The sequence below is a fragment of the Lynx rufus genome, unplaced genomic scaffold, assembly GCF_022079265.1.
Source record: "Lynx rufus isolate CCGP_SWC_20201006 ecotype Redwood Valley unplaced genomic scaffold, mLynRuf1.p SCAF_21, whole genome shotgun sequence".
NCBI classification, from domain to species: Eukaryota; Metazoa; Chordata; class Mammalia; order Carnivora; family Felidae; genus Lynx; species Lynx rufus.
The window spans coordinates 9,204,577-9,226,921 of NW_025814836.1; the positions used below are offsets into that span (position 1 = coordinate 9,204,577).

The 22,345-nt window shown below is 41.7% G+C and overlaps 1 protein-coding gene across 1 annotated transcript in view; it reads left to right on the forward strand.

The window, feature by feature from the left end:
- The window catches only part of CHSY1 (chondroitin sulfate synthase 1), a 71,398-nt gene that overhangs the window by 9,370 nt on the left and 39,683 nt on the right, over positions 1 to 22,345 (forward strand). Inside the window, exon 2 of the mRNA XM_047086535.1 lies at positions 6,204 to 6,699. Coding sequence (XP_046942491.1) covers positions 6,204 to 6,699 — 496 coding nt within the window. The remainder of the gene's footprint in view (positions 1 to 6,203; positions 6,700 to 22,345) is intronic.

A 22,345-nucleotide genomic window follows, 5' to 3' on the forward strand; every position in this document is an offset into this window, starting at 1 on the left:
AGGCGTGCTGCCGATTTGGGCCACTGTTAGCGGACATAGAGACCACGTGATGGCAGTTGGTCTCATCACGCGGGCTCCCTTGTTCTAGTTGGCATCTTTTCAGAGGACTCCCCTTGGTTGAGTGTTTCCTGTGGGCACAGCGCTGAGCAGGCAGCCCCTCCCAGGCAGGGTTTTGCCTTCCCTGGTATAGGTACCACTTTCCTGCCTTGCTCCCATGACCCTACTTTTATTTTTCTTCAGCCTCGTTTTCTGTTATCGTACTGTATGCCTTTTGGTTAGGTTAACTGAAATCTTTTCTGTAATGCAAGAATAGAAATACGTACATTCAATTCCTATTATCTATCAGTTCTACGAGGGGAAAAACTATATTCTCCCTTCCTTCCGTGACTCCAGGTTCTGAGATGATTTGATCGTGAGTCCTTTCAAATGTATCACTGTAACTGTCTGACAATGTATTTATTTATTTATTTTTTTTATTTTTTAAATTTACATCCAAATTAGTTAGCATATAGTGCAACAATGATTTCAGGAGTAGGTTCCTTAATGCCCCTTACCCATTTAGCCCATCCCCCCTCCCCACAACCCCTCCAGTAACCTTCTGTTTGTTCTCCATATTTAAGAGTCTCTTATGTTTTTAAATGTATTTAACCGTGATTTTGGGGAAATCACAGAAGAGCTCCTCTTTTTATAAGAATTACTATAGCTATTCAAATTCAGAAAACGTGCAGGAAAAGTACTCAGTCTTACTGAGTTTTTGTCCACTGGATAGAATAGAAAAATGTTTATTATAAAAATAGAATTTTCTGTTGTCATATCTTTTCATTTCTTTGGATGCTTTTTAGCTTAAAGCTTTTCTCCAGATTAAAATTTTTTTCCCCAGTTCTAAATACACCTTTCTGTTGCACAAAATTTAGAAATGTAGAAAACATGAAGAAAATTAAATGCCTTCTGATCCTCCAACCACAAATAACCATAGTAAGCACTTTGGGGCAAAGTTGTAAAATATTTTATTTTTGTATATGTACTTTTGTTCCCTTAATAGCCCACATCACAAGTATATACTCTTGCCTGCTTTTTGCCCATGGATTACGAATGTGTACTTAGGACAGGAGTCCTGCTATAGATGCAGTTTTATACAGAAATGTATTTTGTGTAGTTTTTCTTAAAATGGTAACCGAATGGGCAGGGGGACTATATGAAGTCTTAAGTCAGCAAAGGCATCCCTTAGCGAAGCTAATTATCGTCTAGCTGCATTACTTAACAGTGATTTAACTTGGTGGAGGGATAGCGTTTAGAAGCCCTGAGGAAGGGCTGATAGCTTTCTTGGCTCTCTCAGATTTCAGTTGTCTTATCTGTGCCTTTAGCTAGAGTTGGTTATCGGTCCACTGAAACTTGAGCTAGCTGGCGAGGGCCTCTGCAAACGTTCTGTGGTTTCAATCAAGTGAGAGCTCTTTGCTCCCGGTAACAAACGTGTCAGTGGCAAGGTTGACATTTGCTTATGAAAATTAAGGAACTGGACCTGGTTCTCTCACGGAAGGAGGGCCAGCCTGCTGCTTGAGCAGCGTGCTTCCTTCACTTCTTAGCCATTATTACAGGCCCCCCTCCCCCCGCCCCGTTCCCCCAGGATGGTGAATCATGATCTCTGTTCCAGAAGCCATTAACTGGATGGAGCTCTTGAAGCCAAAGGCACCCTAAGTGAAAACGGTCATCATTTCTTAAGATTGGAGGATTTACAGAAATTCGTTCTGAGAGATTTCCCTCAAACTGCCAGTCATTTAGAACAGAAAAGGGCAGCTTGAGGTTTTTCCCTGGGTTACCTAAAAAGGAAAAGATAATAATTGGGTGGAGTTGCCATAAAACTGCAGAGAGGCTTTTAAGGATGGTTTGAGGTTAGATTGTCTGTTTTTAAAATTAATTGGCTTCTCTTCTTAGACAAATTACACCATTTCAAGTCACAGTGCGGGCATTAATCGCCTGGGTGCCGGTTGAACCGTCGGCACTTTCTCTGCCTGCTCTGTCCGCGGGGGCACGGGCGCTGCGGGCCCGGACCAGGAGGGGTTTCCATCCTCAGTCTCCTACAAAGGATTCCAGCATTCAGAAGCGAAAACACTTTTAAAAGTTGAAGTCTCCTTAGACTTATACCCTGATGTTGTCTGAGATTGACAGCAAAACGGAATTCTAATAGCTGGCTTGAGTGTGAGGTTTTCAGCCAGCAACGTGAGAAGCAGCATTTTCCACAGCGCGTCCGCGCTGGCGTGTGATCCTGTGACGGGCTGTCCCGGGTCCAGCCCACGCTCCCTTGTGTCCATCATTTTCTCTTTCACCGTCTTATTTGCAAACTGCCGTCTTCCCCCGTAAGTCACCCTTCTGTTACGCTTACTGCGTGCCCGGCCGACGTCTGGGCACTTGAGATAGAAGGGCCCACCTGACCCTCACAACAGCCCTATTAAGGTAGGTGCCATTATTACCCCATCCCCCAGCTTGCAGATAAGGAAAGGGAGGCACAAAGTGGCTCACCCAAAGTGGGGCCAGGACCGTCACCCCACAAGCCTGATTCCGGAGCCTGTCCTCTTAGCCGTGACACAGCGTGTTGTGTCTTGAGTAGGTTATTCTTTTGGAGGCGGATGTTGTCTTACTCATCCCATGTCTCAATATCATGGTGCTTTAATATCTTAACAGCTTCTGAGCTCACCCAACCCCAGTACTTTAGTACTTACTGGTTTGAACTTGGTCTGTTTTATTAATCACATTTTAGTTCAGAAGCAGTTGGGTAGAAGCTGAAGTTAGGTTGATTTTATTCACTATCCATGTGTAATCAGTTATGAGATAATGCAGACTCTTTAGCTTTAAACTACATTTCAGAGGGACCATGGATGGTAGTATATTTGAACTCCAGCAGGCCTGTGAATTTTACCTCTTAATTGTTTTCTGGTTGGGTCTGATGAAGTCCGGTTCTTCATGTAGGAATGGCAGAAAATGGTAGAGTGTTATAGAAAGTGATTAGAAACTCACTTGGAGGTGTCTCAGAGACAGAAATGGTTTCTGCTCTTTTCCGCATGGAGATGTGCTCACACTTGCACACACACACACACACACACACACACACACAGCACTTTAAGTCACTTTTTTTAATGCAAGTGAGCAGGATTTATTGACTTGTTATGTGCCAACCACTGAAATTATTTACTTTTTCAAGTAATTGATATGACTCCCAAACAAAAATCATTTCTCTTAGAGGAAGGAATCAGAGGCTCCTTGCCCTGGATGGTGGTCCTCTTAGTACATCTTCATTGTCACCCACCTCCTGGGGCTGGGAAGTCATCTCCCCTTTAGATTACCACGTCAGAAGGGTGTCTTTCAGTTATTATACATTCTGTGTAGACTGTGGTTCATTCTCATGCTTAGAATTTTTTTTTAATGTTTATTTTTTGGGGGGGGAGGGAGAATGAACGGGGGAAGGGCAGACAGGGAGACACAGAATCCGAAGCAGGCTCCAGGCTCTGAGCTGTCAGCATAGAGCCCGATGCAGGGCTCGAACCTGCAAACCATGAGATCATGACCTGAGCCAAAGCTGGACGCCCAACCGACTGAGCCACCCAGGCGCCTCCAGTTCATTCTCATTTTTATTTATTTTTTTATTTATTTAAAAAAAAAATTTTTTTAATGTTTATTTATTTTTGAGACAGAGACAGAGCATGAATGGGGGAGGGGCAGAGAGAGAGGGAGACACAGAATCGGAAGCAGGCTCCAGGCTCTGAGCCATCAGCCCAGAGCCTGACGCGGGGCTCGAACTCACGAACCATGAGATCGTGACCTGAGCTGAAGTCGGACGCTCAACCGACTGAGCCACCCAGGCGCCCCTCATTCTCATTTTTAAATAGACTTATTTCTTTATGGAAAGGGTTGGTTTCTCCTTAAATTAGTTGCTACATTCCTGCCATGTTTACTTTTCATCCATTCTTTTGGGAGCTTATCCTTTGTGAAAATGGGAGTACAGCATCTGTAGTCCCATCAGGTACCATATATGCTGAGTTTTGTAAATGGCATAAGACTCCATAGGTCCATTTTAAATCCACAGGCATTAAGGGAAAAACATTACTACGACTGTGTTACATCATTCTAAGATGCACATTTCCCCCCACATTTTAACATCTCTGAAACAGGATGCGTTTTACAGTTGCTGGCATCATGTGATTATGATTGGCACTGTTTTTTCCTTGTTATTGGCACAAAAAACAATTGTGTGTCTTACAGTCGACTTCCTAGCTTTGATGAAAAACGATATGTATTTAATCCTTGGATTTTTTTTGAGAAGCATGTTTGACAAGTTCATCGAATTCCTCTTCTGCTTGAATGAGAGAAATTTGAAGTCATTTTGTATTCCTTATATTTGGGTTAGGAGAAGAATTAAAAGCCAGTAATTGCTTTTTTAAGTAATTCATTGTAGATCATTTATAAAATTACAAAAATAATACTGTACTTTAGAAATTTAGTTTTGCAGATGAAAACATTCTGGAGATGCATGGTGGTGATGTTGAAGAACAATATGAATATGTTCAATGCCACTGAACAGTAGTACTTAAAAAATGGTTAAAATGGTAAATTTCAAGTTACATATATTTTAGCACAGTTAACCCTCCCCCCCAATAATATCCTGCTTATAAAAACTTTCCTTCATTTGAAGATACACAGAATAAAAAGAGAAAGCTCTTTATCCCCTTCTTAGTCCCTCCCCACTCCCCTACTTCTGTACCTCTCCTCTGGGGGTTGGTATATGTCTTTTACAAGAATTTCTCTCCCTAAGACCTTTCATGTAAGATGTGTGGTTTTCATTGACCCTTCAAGTTCACTTTTCACTATAATACATATGATTGTAATGGATAAGCAAAATAAAAATATATTGGAGAGAATATCACCTGGGAACAGACCTTTTTTGATCTGCTTCATTTATGTTCTGTTCATTGACTGCTTCATTTATGTTCTGCGATGTTTTTCCTAGAAGTAGTCTGTATCAATGCATATTTGTAGCTGGACTGCTTCAGCTCTTACTACATAAAATGAGGAAGGCATAAGGAAAGTTGGAACACGATGGCCTTAAATCAGTTGTGCAGGAGCAGGATTCTTTGTTTCCTTTTCGTTCATTTCTAATCTCTCCTCTGACAATGGGACGTGCAGTTACCCTTGGCACTCCCCGTCCAGGCTGCTGTGGCAGTTCCCACCCAGTGGCCCCAACCCTCTCCTCCACCCCCGAAGACCGTGGAATACTCAGCGTTCACCCGTTTCTGTGCCACCCCTTTCCTCTGCTGCATCCTGGGTCTGTATCTCATCCTTGACATTCACCCTGTCTCCAGGAAGCATTCTCTGCATTGTGTGTCTTGTTTGTGATCTTTCTGTGTGTTTGCTCTTGAAGGCTGTGTGCCTTTCAGAGCACTTGTTTTAATTCATAATAGTATGTACATTTGCGTGTGACTCCTTTGATAAACGTCTGTCTCTCCTGATGACTGCTCTATAAGTTGGCATCTGTGTTTTGTTCGCCCTGCATCCCCTGGCTTAGCACATACTTGGCATTGATATGCATCCAAAGAAACTTTGCTGAATGAAGAATTTGATTTTTTTTTTTTTCAACGTTTATTTATTTTTGGGACAGAGAGAGAGACAGAGCAGGAACGGGGGAGGGGCAGAGAGAGAGGGAGACACAGAATGGGAAACAGGCTCCAGGCTCTGAGCCATCAGCCCAGAGCCTGACGCGGGGCTCGAACTCACGGACCGCGAGATCGTGACCTGGCTGAAGTCGGACGCTTAACCGACTGCGCCACCCAGGCGCCCCAAGAATTTGATTTTTAATTGTCTTCTGGAGTGGAGGAGTTTATAGGTGGGGGGTTGATAGTATCAGAAAATTAACCTGGGTGTTGAAACCTTGGTGCCCCGGCAATTTGGTTTTCAGCCACAGCTTAAAACTTAGTTATCCCGGAAATATTTTAACACTTCATTAATCTTTTTTTGGTGGGATTCTTTTGAAAATGAACTTGGGCCTTGCAATACCCCATAGCCTGGACTTCTGTTAAGGGGAAGCAAGCAGATCAGGTAGCTTTTTATCATTCCTTCTGAACACACAGTGCTTCAACATGAGTAGATCTGTGGATTTCTGGAAATGAGAAGCTTGAAATAAACTGTTCTCTCACTGATGCTTATTTTAATTCCAGAACATGGTCCAAGACAATTCCTGGGAAAGTCGAATTCTTCTCTAGTGAGGGTTCAGACACCTCGATACCAATTCCGATAGTGCCACTACGGGGCGTGGACGACTCCTACCCACCCCAGAAGAAGTCTTTCATGATGCTCAAGTACATGCATGACCACTACCTGGAGAAGTATGAATGGTTTATGAGAGCAGATGATGACGTGTATATCAAAGGAGACCGTCTGGAGAATTTTCTGAGGAGTTTGAATAGCAGTGAGCCCCTCTTTCTCGGGCAGACAGGACTGGGCACCACGGAAGAGATGGGGAAACTGGCCCTGGAACCCGGTGAGAACTTCTGCATGGGGGGGCCCGGTGTGATCATGAGCCGGGAGGTTCTCCGGAGAATGGTGCCGCACATTGGAAAGTGTCTCCGGGAAATGTACACGACTCACGAGGACGTGGAGGTGGGAAGATGTGTCCGGAGGTTTGCGGGGGTGCAGTGTGTCTGGTCTTATGAGGTAAGAACAGAAGAAAAAAAACTGGTTAATTTCATCATCAGTTATGAGCCAATTGCAGGAAACTAGTGATGATACCTTCTCTAAGGCTTGAAGTTGGTATTAAGTTATTACACATTCTTACCTTAGTTTGTTAAATTTGAATTCCCTTTTAGTATCTTTCAGCCTTCATTTGTAGGACATACCTTCTATACTTTTGTCCTCATACCTTAGTTAATAAATCATGGCATTTGGAGCCCAAAGAAATGATACGTTTCACTGTAGGTCACAGTGATATTTTCACAGTTATCTGGAAAATTCATCTAATCTGAGTATTGCTGAATCTGTAGATGTGATTACAATTGTATCAACTTTCCCTGTCCCTGTTCTCCCAAAGGCCTGACTTCTCTCATGTCGTTTGTTGACCCACACAGTATTGAAACTTAACATGTTTAGAATTGATAAAATGAGTAATGATATTTTAAAAAAAGCCATTAGCATTTGGTTTTGCATTTATTTTAAACCTTGACATTTTAGACCTTTATTTGTAGTCTGTAAGTTTGCAGTAAGGTTGTTCCTTTGAGGATAGTGGGTAGGCAATCTCTGACTTATCTGGACACACAAATACGATTTTTTGTAGGAAGTCTACTTGTAGATGTTTTCTCTTTAAATGCTCTCGAGAACATGAGTTAGCTTTTGACTTTTCTCTGTTTTTATTGGCAGATGTGCACCTCTTGCCTGCAGTTACAGGATCTGATATTAGTCAGAATGGAAAAAATTATTTAGGTTGTTGTTGTGTTTAAATTGATAAACTACTGATAGTTGTGATGAACAGAGGGAATTTCTAGACCTCTGCCCAAGAAAAAGAAACCTACTTTCTGATGTGAACTGTTAGCTTTTGTTATGAGTTAATTTTCTCAAGGGCTTGAGTGAAGAAATTGTATTCCTGCCAGTACTTGCCTTCTGCCCCTAAGACTTGCTTTTAAAGGTTTCCTAATAACTGTTTCTTTCATTTAAACTGTTAGGGAAGTGGACATTTTCAAGAATACCGGAAGTAGTTTTCATGTTGTTTCTAATTATAAAAGGTACATTCAGATGTCATTTGAGTGAAACCTCTGATCTCTGTGTGTGTGTCCCCCCCCTCCCCCCGACCTCCTCACTGGATCTAGGGGGGATTTCTGTTGCATTGGATTTTTGCAGCGAGGAAACTATTTGGGGATGTCATGCAGTTCTAAGAGTACAGCTGGCAGTGTTTCTGCATTTCCTCCCATCCTTAATTTAGTAGTTATAACCTTAACATGCTTCATTATAGTTAAAACATGCAGTGCCTTGTGTATTTTGGAATGTTTTACCCTCTCTCTCCCTGATCTCTGAGAAGCTAGCCGTCCTGCTGAATTGTAGACAATAGGCCTACCTTTGAGAGTGAATTTTTAACAATCTGTGTCTTAGTGTCGTGGCGCTGTTATATCTTACATCCTGCTAGATAGATGTCGCTGGGGCCAGCGTCTTGTTTATCCAGAACTCTCAGCTAGCATTAATGCCAGGATGTTGTTAGAAAGTATTGTCCTAGGGCTGCAGGGGCTGGGAGGTAGTTTTAGGGCTGTCCTCTCGTAATCGCCAAAGTTCTCTAAGGCCTGAACCTGGGTGCTGAGGATCCTCCTTTCTGGACACTGGAGGCCACCTCTTTGCCTGGAGGCACCTGGTGAATGATTTTATTAGTTAAAGGGATCTGGTGGAGAGGAGGCTCCCTCCCTGGCCAGTTCCCTGTCCCTAGGATCTCTGGGGGGTGTGGAGGACATGTGGGCAGCCAGGGGACAGTCAGCTCTGGGTGGTGTCGCTGCTACTCTCCATGTGTTTACAGGCCTGATGACGACAGAGCTTTTCCTGGGTGCTGCCAGTTTGCGAGCTCCTTTTGCAGGGGCCTGTCCTCTCCCCAAAAATGACTCGTCCTTTCCCTTTAAATGTGGCTTTACTTCACATGCAAATCGTGAGTTTTGAGTGTAGTTTAATTTCTCATTCTTCTCCTGTATGGCTTGTGCTTTTTTGTGTAAGAAATTTTCCCTTCCTGATGGGATGGGAATTGTCTCCCGTATGTTTTTCTGTAAATTTAAAGTTTTGCCTTTCATGTGTAGTCCTTCATCATTGTCATTTCTGAGAATTAGATCTATTGGGACATGTACCATTTTATTAGACCTTTGATTTCTGTTTTCTTTTTTGGTAGGGCTTTAAGTGCTCTTAACCTACATCGTTAGCTAGGATTTATCATTGTGTTTGCCACTCAAGCGAGATTAATCCCTCATGTGGATGAGAACTTTTATTAAACTTCCTGTAAATCTAGTTTCTCCATTAAGGTTCACATTATGAGAAATTACTGAGGTGGAGTCTTATGTTAAAGACAATTATGTTAAGCTTTAGGTCTTGGAAGGTACTTATTTAGCTCTTATAAATCTAGCCAGAAGGTGTAATTTTTACTTTTTTTTTTTTTTTGCAAATTGAAATAGTGCCTTGGCATTAAAATGCGTCATGAGAGGCAACTGTCATAATCAAAATCCAGATTCATTTCTAAGCTTGTTTTGATTCTTATTGGTAGTAATTTATTAATGCATGGTTTTAAAAGACTTTATTTGGAAGTAATTTTAATTTCACAGAAAAAAAACCAACACAAAGCACATCCACACACCCTGGACTCAAATTAACCTGTTAACATTTTACCCTATTCGCATGATCATTTGCCACTGCTGCTGAGTCTCCCCCTGTTCCCGCATACAGGGACATAGACCTGTCCCTCATTTAAGAGTAACTTAACATTGTGGCCCTTTACTTTAACTAACATCAATTGTATTTTGACTAAGTGGGGAAATGCTCTCATATGACCATAGTATAGCCTAAGTTCAGTTCAACACGGAGACTTCAACCTGCCGTTTATATTCCGATTTTACCTGTAGATGCAGCAAAGTCCTGGGTAACAGTTCTCCCTTCTCCATCACAGAAGCAGCCTCGGGTCAGGTGTTGGATTTGACGGTCACACCTCTATAGGTAGCCTCCTTCTGTCTGGACTGTTTGCACAGCCTCCATCTGCATCCTTTGTGACTTTGGCATTTTTGATAAGTGGCTTTAAATACTTTCATTTTCATAATTTAAAAATGTAATTGCAATGCAGTAAACCATAAGGTGGTTTTTAGTAATGCTCCTCAGTGCTTACTGAACCCTCCCAGCCCAGAGTGAGAATGTGGGACTGGAGGCCGTTACTACTGATGGAGAAGCAGAGCAGGCAGACCTGAGCCCCCTTGTCACACGGGCTCGGCATGACATCTCAGTCATGGGAGGTTGCTTTTGAGAAACATTGCTGAACAATTTGAAACAATTTTTTAGGCAAATAAATGACATATACTGGCCTTTTAATAAGGGAACAAAAAGACAGTTGACCTAAGTAACCTTTTCATTTTGTTTGACTTTTTATTGAGGTATATTATACCTGTGGAAAAGTACACAGATCATAATTAAGTGTAGAGCTCAGTGGATTTTCACAAAGAGAACGTGGCTGGGTAACCAGCAACCAGATCTTGCTTTTCTTATTTTAACCCAACATTTGACTTAGTCATAAAGGTGTTTTGCATAGAAAATAGTCATTACTAGGCATAGGTGGATTTGGCAACTTTAAAAAGTTTGTTGGGGTGCCTGGGTGGCTCAGTCGGTTAAACGTCTGACTTTGGCTCAGGTCATGATCACACAGTTCATGAGTTCCAGCCTTGCATCGGGGCTGCTGACAGCTCAGAGCCTGGAGCCTGCTTTGAATTCTGTGTCTCCCTCTCTGTCTGCCCCTTCCCTGCTCACACTCTTTCTTTCTCTCAAAAATAAATAAACATTAAAAAAAATTATTGGGGGGCCCTGGGTGGCTTAGTCGGGTTGAGTGCCAACTCTTGATTTCGGCTCATGTCATGATCCCATGGTTGTAGGATGGAGCCGCACGTCAGGCCCTGCACTGAGTGTGGAACCTGCTTGAGACTGTCTCTCTCTCTTTCTCTCCCTCTCTCCCTTCCCTTTCCCCTTGCCCTCCCTGCCTCCCTTACCCACTTTCTCTCCCCCTCTAAAAGAGAATTCAAAAAAATTTAATGCCGTCACATGCTTTAAAATTCAGAAGTTCAGTGGGTTCATTGGGATAAGTTTTCCCATCTCCATCTCTACCTCCTGGGTTCCCTTCAGGGCCAGCCACTGTGGTGTACCTGTAAAGGCGTACCGTATGCATAGGTAATCTATGAAGTGTGTGTATCCTCCTTATTATGTGGATGGTAGCATGTTTTACATACTGCCTGGATCTTGCTGGCTTTCACTTACGTGTCTTGGAAGATTTTCTAGTTGGTACATGAGGAGCTTCATCTTTTTTATGGACATTCAGTCTCTTTCTAGTTCTTTTCAGCAGTGTTTCTAATTATTCCTTTAACCCAGGGTTTTTTTGTTGTTGTGTGTTTGTTTCTGAGAGAGAGAGAGAGAGAGAGAGAGAGAGCGCACACGTGTGCAAGTGGGGGGAGAGGGGCAGAGAGAGAGAGAGAGACAGAGAGTCTTAAGCATCGATGCGGTGCTCAATCCCATGATCCCACGACCCTGGGATCAAGACCTGAGCCGAAGTCAAGAGTTGGATGCTCAACTGACTGCCACTCAGGTGCCCCTCAGCAGTGTTTCTAATTAGTCCCTTAACTCCGTGTTTCCCAGCCTTTTTCACATGGTGATGCACACATTGAGGTGCTCCTGCTACCCCAACCTCTAACCACTGCACCCCCTGCCCCAGACCCAAAGGGGTTGTTATCTTGGCACACCTAGAAGTTGTTTGGGACACAGCAGTATATTAGGACACACCTGTATGACCCTCTGAGTTAACCAGTATTTGTTAAGGGAGCATTAATGAGCCCAGCACAGCTCTCTGAGCGGGTAGGGAACTACAAAAAGGAGAATGAAACATGAATGGCCTTTTTTTCCCCTCAAGGGCTTTAAGTCTGGTTAAGGAGACAAAAACATGTTCATGAAGCAGTTTAGAAAAATGTGAGAGCGTAAAACCCTGTGATAGTGATTTTAAGTATAAAACAGTACAGGGAAGGGTAAGATTGATGATGTTCTTTTTATGGGAAGGCATGTCCTCAAAGGAAATTGGAATTTAGAGCAAAATATGTAAAAAGAGAAGGTCTTCCTTTTGTTAGTCTGACTGGCTTATAAAGGAATGTTGAACATCTTTGTATCAGAAGGCTGGGAATTTTTTTTCCTTAATAATGGAAGAAGTAATGTTTCTTAACCGCTGGTTGCCATGGAACTGATTTGCATTATACTGGTGCCTTCCTGGGCCTTTAGGCTGCCCATTAACCTTGCCTGCCTAAGAACTAGGCTGGCTCCTAGGTGGCTAGAATAAGATGCTCCAAATACTGATCCCTAATGCTTCCTGATTCTTCAAGGCAGAGCCCCTTGTGGTTTTATACTGAGCCTTATTCTTTTGTTCTGCAAGTTCGATGGTTCCATCTCCAAACTTCTAATAGATTATAAGGGCAAATTAGCATCTACAACGGTGGGGGGGGGGTTACCATACAAAGACACTGTCAGCAGTGAGTGGGAAGGATATGAAGAAGTGAAACACAAGAGGAAATGAGACTAAACAGCACAGCAGTCTAAGACCCACCATTGTGTTATTGATTTTTAATTTCATTCCGTATGGTTGGAGAACATACTTTGTATTATTTCAGTTCTTTTAAATTTATTGAGACTTTTTAACGGCCTAACATATGGTTTACCCTGGAGAATGTTTTGTATGTGCTGGAGAAGAATGTGTATTCTGGGGGTACCTGGGTGGCTCAGTCGGTTGAGCGTCCAACTTCGGCTCAGGTCATGATTTCACGGTCTGAGTTCAAGCCCCACGTCAGGCTCTGTGCTGACAGCTCAGAGCCTGGAGCCTGCTTTGGATTCTCTGTCTCCCTCTCTCTCTGCCCTTCCCTTGCTCATGCTCTGTCTCTCTGTCAAAAATAAATAAATATTAAAAAAATTAAAAAAAATGTATATTCTGCTATTGAGTATTCTGTGGGTATCTCTTAGGTCTAGTTGATTTGTATGTTGATTAAGTCTTTTTTCTTGTGTGTTTAGTTATTCTATGCATTATTGAAAGTGAGATATTGAAGTCTCTAATATTGTTGAATTGTGTATTTCTGTCTTCTGTTGTGTCAGTTTTTGCTTCATGTATTTTGGGGCTCTGTTGTTAAGTGCGTATATGCAATTATGGGTGGACAAGCCCTTTTATCATTATAAAATTCATTCTTTGTCTTTAGTGACAAATTTTGTCTTAAAGTCTGTTTTGTCTGATAGTATAATCATTCCAGCACTCTTTTGGTTACCAGTGCATGCTATATCTTTTTCCAGCCTTTCACTTTTAGCCTTTTTTTTTCAATGTTTATTTATTTTTGAGAGAGAGAGAGAGAGAGAGAAAGAGCGCACGTGTACGCGCACAAGTGAGGGAGGGGCAGAAAGAGGGTGACACAGATCAGAAGTGGGCTCTGGGCTAACAGCAGCGGGCCTGATGCAGGGCTCAAACTCCCAACCGTGAGATCATGACCTGAGTGGAAGTCAGACACTCAACTGACTAAGCCACCCAGGCACCCCTGGTCTGTTTGTCTTTGAATCTAAAATGTTTCTCTTGTAGAGAGCATGTAATTGGACTAGTTTTTAATTGGAGTGTTTAATCCATTTACATTTAATGTCATTACTGATAGGGTAGGATTTATGTCTGTCATTTTGCTCTTGGTTTCCTAGGTCATGTCTGTTTTGTTTCTTTGTTCCTACAGTGCTGCCTTATTTTGTGTTAGATAGTTTTTATACATTTTCACTCTCTTGTCATTTCTTTTACTTTATTTTTTCTGAGTTATTTTTTAAGAAGCTACCCTAAGTGTTAACAGTTAACATCTTAACTGGTAATAACATAGTTTGGGTTAACACCAACTTTGCAACTAGTATACACAATCTTTGCTTTGATATAAAGCTTTATTTCTCCCTGTTCCCTCCTGCTATTATTGTCACACAAATTAACATCTTTATACATGATATGCCTATCAACACAGATTTATAATTACTGCTTAATGCAGTTATTTTTTAAATCAGATTAGAGAAAAAAGTGTTACAACCTATTTATACCGTCTTTTATATTTACCTATGTAGTTACCTTTTTTGGGCTCTTTATTCACGTGTATTTGAGTTAATGTTTAGTGTGCTTTCATTTCAGTCTGAAAGGCCTCTTTTAATATTTCTCATAGGGTAGGTTTGTTAGTGACAGATTCTTCCAGTTTTTGTTTATCTGGGAACGCCCTAATTTCTTCCTCACTTTTGAAGGACAGTTTTGTTGGTAGAGAATTCTTGGTTGACAGTCTTTTTCTTTCAGCAGTTTGAATGGAGGCTTTCTGGTATCCGTGGTTTCTTTGGATGAGAAACCAGTTGTTAATCTTACCAAGGATCCCTCCAATGCGATGAGTCTCTTCTCTTGCTGCTTTTGAGGCTCTGGCTTTCAGTAGTTTGATTATGACGAGTCTAGGTGTGGCTCTCTGAGTTTATTATACTTGGAGTTCCTTGGGCTTCTTGGGCATGTAGATTGTTTTTCATCACATTTGGTAAGTTTTCAGCCATTATTTCTTCAAACATTTTTGCCCTTCTCTCTCGCTCCTCTCCTTCTGCCACTGCCCTATGCATATGCTTGGGCTCTTTCTTTTCCTTTTTTCTTTCAATTCCTCAGACTGGAAAATCTCAATTGGCCTATCTTCAAGTTTACTGATCCTTTCTTTTGTCTGTTCAGATTGGTTGTGGATTTTTTGTTTTGGTTATTATGACTTTCAATTCCAGAATTTCTGCTTGCCTCTTTTCTTTATAATTTCCACCTCTTTATTGGCTGCTTCCTTCCTGCCCTACCTACCCCCCTCCCCACATTAATGGGCCGTACCTTCTTGTTTCTTTGAATGTCTCATAATTTCTTGTAGACAGCAGAACATTTAAAATAATACAGCAGCCCTGGAAATCAGATTCTGCACCTTCCCCAGGGGTTGATGATGTTACTATTGTTTTAGTGACTTTTTGGAAAATTTTGTAAAGTCTGTAGTGTGTGTGTGTGTGTGTGTGTGTGTGTGTGTGTAGCCACTTAAATCTCTGCTTGGTTTGCTTAGCGGTTAGCTAATGAATGGATGAAGATTTCCTTAGATGCCTGGAACTAAGTCTCCCAGTCTTTGCTTAGGGGCTCTGTGTACTCATTGGTGCTTGCCTTTAATACTCACCATGCAGTTTTCAGCTCTTCCTTAGCCTCACCTCCTGCCTGTACACAGCCTTACGGTCAACCAGAGATGAGAGCTTAGGGCCTTCTCAGGTCTTCCCTGGGCATGTGCACAGCCCGATGCATGTTCATGGCCTTCTAGGTTCCCAGATATATATAAAAGCTTTTCAAAGTGCCGTATGGACATGTCATACCCCTACTTTTCTTTTTAAGCTGTTTGGTTAGCCCGTGTTTTGCCCATACTGTTAGCCACATCCTCAGGCAGCATGATATTCAACAATTACCTGTGATTATTTTTAACAAATACTTCCTCCCCTCCCCACCAAGAGACTTTTTGCAATAGGAGGGCTCTGAGTCAGGTCAAATAAAGACAGCCTTACAAGTAGGGTCTTCTAGGAAACCACCAGGCAGGTCAGATAATGACAGTTCTCTGGGAATGGGGCTTTGAAGGAGCTCCAGCCCTGCCTGCTCTGTCTCCTTCCAGTGGCTGCCAGTTTGCTGGTTTTCGGCATGGTTGTGGATGTTGGTTTTCAAGGTTACCACCACATTGCTGGGGAATAGGGAATGGGAACGGACAGTTAACATGCCACAAAATTCACTCTTCTTACCAAAATTTCACTGTTTTTCTTGCATAAATGCTTCCTGGGTTACTCTAAGTCTTTGGTTAATATCCAGAGTCCTGAATAGGTGCCGGAAACTTATTTTGGCCCAAGTTCTCTTTGCTTTTATGGAGAGAATTTTTGGAGGTCTTTACTCCACCATTTTCATTTGGTATCACCTAAGACCATCAATTATGGAGCCTTAGCTTCACAGCTTAAATTTTGCTTTCTCCAATTAGATAAATCACTCTGAATATCCTCTTATCCTCTGCATAAGAGGTCAGGGAATTGTGCCCTAAAAATTAGAAAGATTTTCAGCGAGTCAGTTACAATATTCACACATACTTACTTTTCAAATAAATCGTGAACGTCTGCTATGATTAAGACACTGTTCTAGTTGGGGACGCAGCAGTGCAGAGAGCAGAGGTCCTGCTCTCTCCTGTTCCTGTGGGGCTGGGCTGGGGTGCAAAGAGACAGTAGAGTAATGTATGAGGTGTTTAACACATCACAAAGGGACCAATGTTTTTGGTGTGGGGTGAGCAAGAGGAGAGAGCTGTAAGCTGAGGCCAAGTGGCACAAAGGTTGAGGGGAGCAGGGGAGTGAGTGGTGAGGACATGCTTTAGGATACAGTGGGCTGGAATCTCCCAGTTCATTCGGCATTCTTCACTAGCAGTGTCATCCTGGGCAGCGAGTAGCCTAACTTCTCTGGACTGTTAGCTCCTTAAAAGATGGCATAAGACATTGCCTACCTTGTAGGATTGTCTCAAGCATTGAGATGCTGCATATTATCGTAGCTCGTGCTTGGCACAGAGTGAGTGCTTATGAAATACCCAAGTATCTGGAAAACTAAGCCCTTCAGAACTCATTCCCTGAGGACTTTGCATAGGTTTTGACCTGCATAAACAAGTACTTGGATATGACTTGTAGGAACACTGTGGTGTTAGAATCCTTGGTTTTTGCTGTTAAAATTTAGAGAAGACTGTTCTGACAGAACACATCAGAGTTGACCTAAAATGGAGAAGTTAGTTGCTTTGGACCTGTAATTATTTTACTGTCAAAACCTTCTGTAAGTATACAAACATCTCTGAAATGGTGTCCCCATTTGTTATATCAGAGTCTTGTGTTTGTGAGGGAGGGGGTGTGGTCTCAAGGCAAAGTGCTTTATTCAAGTTTGGTAGGAGTGTGTTAAAGATGTTCGAGACTTTACACGTTCATCATCTTTCTTATTATAAGGTCATCACTAGATATACCTAATTTAGGTTGAGTTGACAGAAAAGGGCTCCTTAGCAACATTATCAGGAAGTGGGATCAGAATATCATTTTCCTTAAGCTAATAGCTGAAGAGTATTTTCTGTGTAGATGAAAAGATTGACATCACATGTGCCATCAACTCAATTCCTATAATAAACTGACAGTTTATTTGAAGTGTTACATGAGACATTTTGAGGTAATACAAGTGAAATGAGCTCTGAGAACTTATTTTCACTATGTGAAAAGGGACTAATCTTTATGAAAAAAAATACCTCACTGCCTAATTATAGTAAACCAACAATAAACCAGGGAAAAATAGTGTGAGCTGCACAGTAAAGTGTGGAGGGCTATGGGACTACTGGCGCAGGGTGGAATGGTTTGGGAGGGTAGCGTTGAGGAGGCTTGCATTGTGTGGGTCACTCCTTTCTCTAATCGATTTCTGGACTGTTTTCCACTGTCAGGATGGTATCCATTCACAGTTGTAAGAGATCTAGGGATGGCAACAGCAAAGCTTTATAAAATTTGTAATTCCAGTATTTAATCATCCTTTCTGACCTGAACTGGTAAGACTATCTGGCACCTGAAAAATAACAAGTGAGGGGACAAAGGCAGGAATAAACTTGATGGTAGCAGTGTTGTGTGGGTCAGAAAGAGACCTTTGGAGGTAAAGCTTTGTAAGGCGTAACGGTGTGTTGTCAGTTTTCCAAGCCTTTTTCAGTGGGAAAATTGTGTGTGTGTGTGTGTGTGCGCGTGTGCGTGTACGTGTACGTGTACTTCAAGTATTAGCATTGTCCATAGGTCTTACACTAAGTTGCTCTTTCTCAAAGGGAAGCTATTTAAAAGAGAATCACTTGAGGTGTTTGTTACAGAGCAAATTTCCAGACCCAACCCAGAACCAGACTCTTGGTAGGTGGAGTCCAATGATCTGCACTATTTATAGGCTTCTCTGATCATTCTACTTGCTCATGTGTAAGAACCCTAGATGCCGTTAATACTCTTACAACATTGCTTATAATCTAATGAGGTTTTGGAACTAGGTGGAGACTGACATTATGTTTTGATTAATTGGCATCATCTTATTTAGCCCCTGTTCAGTGCAGAGCATTTTGTTGGTGGTGGAGAAGACAAAAAAGGAGTTTGGACTTTGGTCTTTCCAGTAAATGACTTACAGTCCAGTTGCAGGGAAGCCATACTTAGCATACGGTGTCGCCCCATCATACATATTTGACAGACTACTGCTTTATCATTTTTCCCCTTTCTTCTCTCCTATGAGCCGTGTTAATTGCCATGAGTTGCATAGCCGGATAAAAGTCAGTAAGGATGAGAGCTGATCAGCAGTAAATCTTGAGTAATGACAAGGGTAGAAGCTCTATTTGATGTGATGACGAAAACAAAGAACTTTTGGCCAGAGATAAAACTGACAAATGCTCTAAAGCTAAAATCAAATGATATTTTTAAAAATCTTTTTGTCTCTGCAGTTGATGATTTCACAAATGTCTGCCTATGTGGTCTAGTTATAAATCTTCTTTGAGCCTTAGCCTTTTTTGTTTCTTTTTTGCCTCAACTTTTGTTTGTTGCCATGAACCATAAGCTGAGATTTGTTTAGCTAAACAAATTTCATTTAAAAAAAAAAAAAAAGAGGGACTTACAAAGTATTCATTAATTGCCATGGTGGTTTTAACATTCACAGATTTTTGAATAATCTTCCCTCCTGGTGGTGGAGCTTGATTTCCTTCCCCTTGACTGTGGGTTGGATTCATTTGTAATGGATGGAGTAGGGAATAGGAAAAATAGTAACTTCACAGTAGAAAACCTGACAGACACCACCTTAACATGAGCAGTATAAAGTCATATTTATATCATGTACTCTCAGGTATGATGGGATGAGATGGCTCTTCACCTGTGCCTTAGTCCTCTCAAAGCCGTAATTCCAGTCTGGTCGTGAGAAAACATCAGACAAACCCAACTTGAGGGACATTCTACAAAATACCTGACCATTGTTCTTCCAAGTGCCAAGGTCATGAAAAGCAAGGAAAGACTGAGGGATTGTTCCAGATTGGCAGTGACCAAAGATATGACAACTGAATGCATTGTGGGGTCCTGGACTGGAAGAAAAGAGACATTAGTGGAAAAACTGATGAAATCTGAATAGAGCCTGTGGTTTAGTTAATAGTGTTGTATGAGTGTCAATTTCTTAGTTTTAATATGCATAGGATATAGTTACATAAGATGTTGACATTAGAGGAAGTGGGGTCAAGAGATGGGATCTCTCTCTACTGTCTTTACAGCTCTGCTATAAACCTGAAGTTATTTCAAAATAAAAAGTAGTTAGACCCCAGAGATGATCTGATTGGACACACAGAAGTGGAGTGTATGGTGTTGACTGCCCAGTGCCCTGGGAAGCTGGGGTGAAGCCACAGAAGACTAGATCTTCTGTGAGTCTAAGTGGATATTGTGCAGGATGTGATTTTTAGCTTATTGACTTCTAGGAAATCTAAGACAGAAAGGCCTTTGTTTGAGAGGGCTGCAGACTTCTAACCCTCATAAAGAGCTTATCATTTGAGCAAGCTTATAATGTACCGTGTTATTACTGTAAGAAATTTGTAATGGTACCATTACAGCAAAACTTCTCCCTGGCTAAAAAGAGTCCTTCAGCGTTCACTCAGCAATTTTATGCTAGCGCTCCTACCAACGTCATCCTGGTTAACCCTATAGTGTTTCATTTCTGGGTTTTCTCCCAGTGAGCCTTGTGAGGATAAAGAAATCAGTATAGAGTTTTTTTCTTTGCTGCCTGGCACTTATTTTTGAAGATTTTTTCTTTTGAAAAATACTGCACTATTTTTCTTTTTGTACATGTTCACACCTGTGCATTCCCCTTTGGCAGGAATATTCAGTTTAAGGGCAGAAGCCATATTTTTATTTATAATGATGTGGTCCATTTAAGGCAGAAAGAGGAGTACATTCTTATTTTTTTACCACCCGAGGAATGCCTGTTTGCTTTTTATGTTGCTATGAACAGATTCTGCAATAATTTAGAATTCTGGTAGTTTTATGAGGGGAAGATGGGCATGGAAATTGAAATATCCCAGATGATACAAACAAATCTTTAATGGTTAACTCACTAAATAAACTGTCTTCTTGCCTGCTCTGTGACAGGCCCTGCTCAAGATACTGGGGCTACAGCAGTGAGCACAGCAAAGCCTGCTCTCCTGGAGCATTTACTTCTTTATGGGGACGTCAGAGGAGACAAATATATACTGGCAGGTGGTGCCAATACCTGCTTGAAGAAGTACAAGCATGGTGAGGTGACAGAGTGATGGAGGGGTCAGGGAGTGCCAGCCCAGCTGAGAGAGTGAAAGTGAACTTTGCTTACATCCAGGGAGGACCATCTCCAGCCAGAGGAAATGGGGCATGCAAAGGCCCAGAGGCAGAGATTGTGTGCATGATTAGGACAGCAAGGAATCTGCATGGCTGGAGCACATGAGTGGGAGGGTCTGGATTGTGGAAGGCCTGTCCCTGATAAAGGCTCTGTGTTCTATGCCCAGTGAGCTGGGCAAGCACTGGGGGTTCGGGGCAGAGGAGTATAGGGAGCTGTTTCAAAAGGACCCCACCAGTTGGTGTTTGAAGAAGAAACTGCAGGGGAGCAAGAGTGGGAGCAGGGAGATCCATGAGCAAGCACTTCTGGTAACTCAGAGAATGGAAAACGGTAGCGCTTGGTGCAGGTGGCAGCAGTGGGAGTGGGAAGAAGTGGTAGCTTGTGATGAATTTCGAAGGTACAGCTGATAGGACTTGTTGAAGGATGAGATGTGGGAGAGAGGAGAGTTTTCTGAGCAGCTGGAGGGATGGGGAAGACTTGGAAGGTCAGGCTAGAGATACCAATGTGAGTCCTCTGCATCTTGACAGTATTTAAAGCTGGAGGATGAATGACATCCATGAAGATAGAGAAAACTCTAGGGCTGAGCCCAGGGGCTTCCAGGGGCTGGAAGTCTGAAATGAGGATCTGGCAGAGGAGACTGAGCCAGGGAGGCCAGTGAAAGAGGAAGAAACCTTCACCTTTGATTTACATTTGCTTAGTTTGAACTTGAAGTGTTGGAACACTCACCATTTAGACTTTTTAATCTATTGATGACTCATGGGGTGAATAGTTCCTAAAACTGATAAACCTTAGGGGACAGCTGAGAACCTTGGTCAGCATCCAGGCAGAAACTGGAATGTTGTTTGCTTGGAGTAAGAAGCAGTGGGGCTTGTGTCCCAGTGATACAGAGGTCTTATTTGTCATGGAATTTGATGTTCATGTATGTTCATTGAAAACTACATGGTTTTACTTATTTAAAAAAAGAAAAGAAAAGCCACTCCATAGAATTGCGTATGTCATCACAAAGTTGGTCCACATCCTTAACTAATTAATAATAGAAATGTAACAGGGGCTTAGCCTTTCTGTTATAATCTTTGGCCTATAATACTACTACTAATAGACAAAGAGTTTACTGATCATCAAGTGATCTAAGTCACTTTGTAATAGTTACAGTAGATCAATGAAGTTTCCAAGTGGGCACTTACCATGGAAGGCAGAAATCCCTGTTAATTTCAGGAGACAGTTATAATTGAACATTGATTCAGTTAAGCCTTTGTGTTAAAAGAATTTGTTTTTGGAGGGATAAGGTTTAAAGGACATCTTACACTTTTGGTGTGGTGAGAAAGTGTGTCTAAACTCTGCTTTCCCAAGTCTCAGTTTCCTCTTATCTGAAATGGGAGATCAGTTAACGCATCCTGGATTGGACAGATGGTAAAGTGCTCAATTCAGAATTTGAATCCAGGCAGTTTGGCTGCCGAGCCTACAATTCTAACTCTAGTGAAATAAATTTTCTTTTTCTGTATCACACTGTGCTGCACTCTACCTTTTTATTGTAACTATTGCTGGTATTTGTTTGAAAAGAATCAATTTAAACTTTAGACAAAGGGAAAATTTTCATGCTCCTTACATTTCTTTGGTGCGGTATTTTCAGTATACTCATAATGTTTAAGATAATATTCAGCTGAGAGCAATTAGACCGCATAGTACTCTGTCACTTTTATTTGTTAGACCCTTGCCAAGCTAGTGTAAATGTCTAGCTGAAAAGCAGTGGTTTAAATGGGTTTAAAGTGGTGGACCTCAACCCAAGAACAAACAAAAGAGGTATTTGATCTCTAATCCCTAGATTTACTCTTAGGAAGTTTTTAATGTAAGAGAGAGCAGCAGAACAAACATTCCTGGATCAGTTTGCAAGAGATCTTTAAGCTAAATCTTCAATTCTCAAGAAATCTTTAAACTAAAAATCTTTCATTTTAGTCTTAAAATTTCTCAAAAGTCACTTTAAAGATCCTGGTTGGTCACAGTCATCTAAAACAAGCCCTCTGAAAACTCTGCCCTTGATGAAGGTGTTTATTAACTGTGTAATTGAATTTTAGGTAGTTTAGAAGATGGTAATACTCTACATCCACAGTTGATTTTATGTAGTATTCTGTGGTCATCCCTGCAGGAAGGAAACAACTGCCAGAT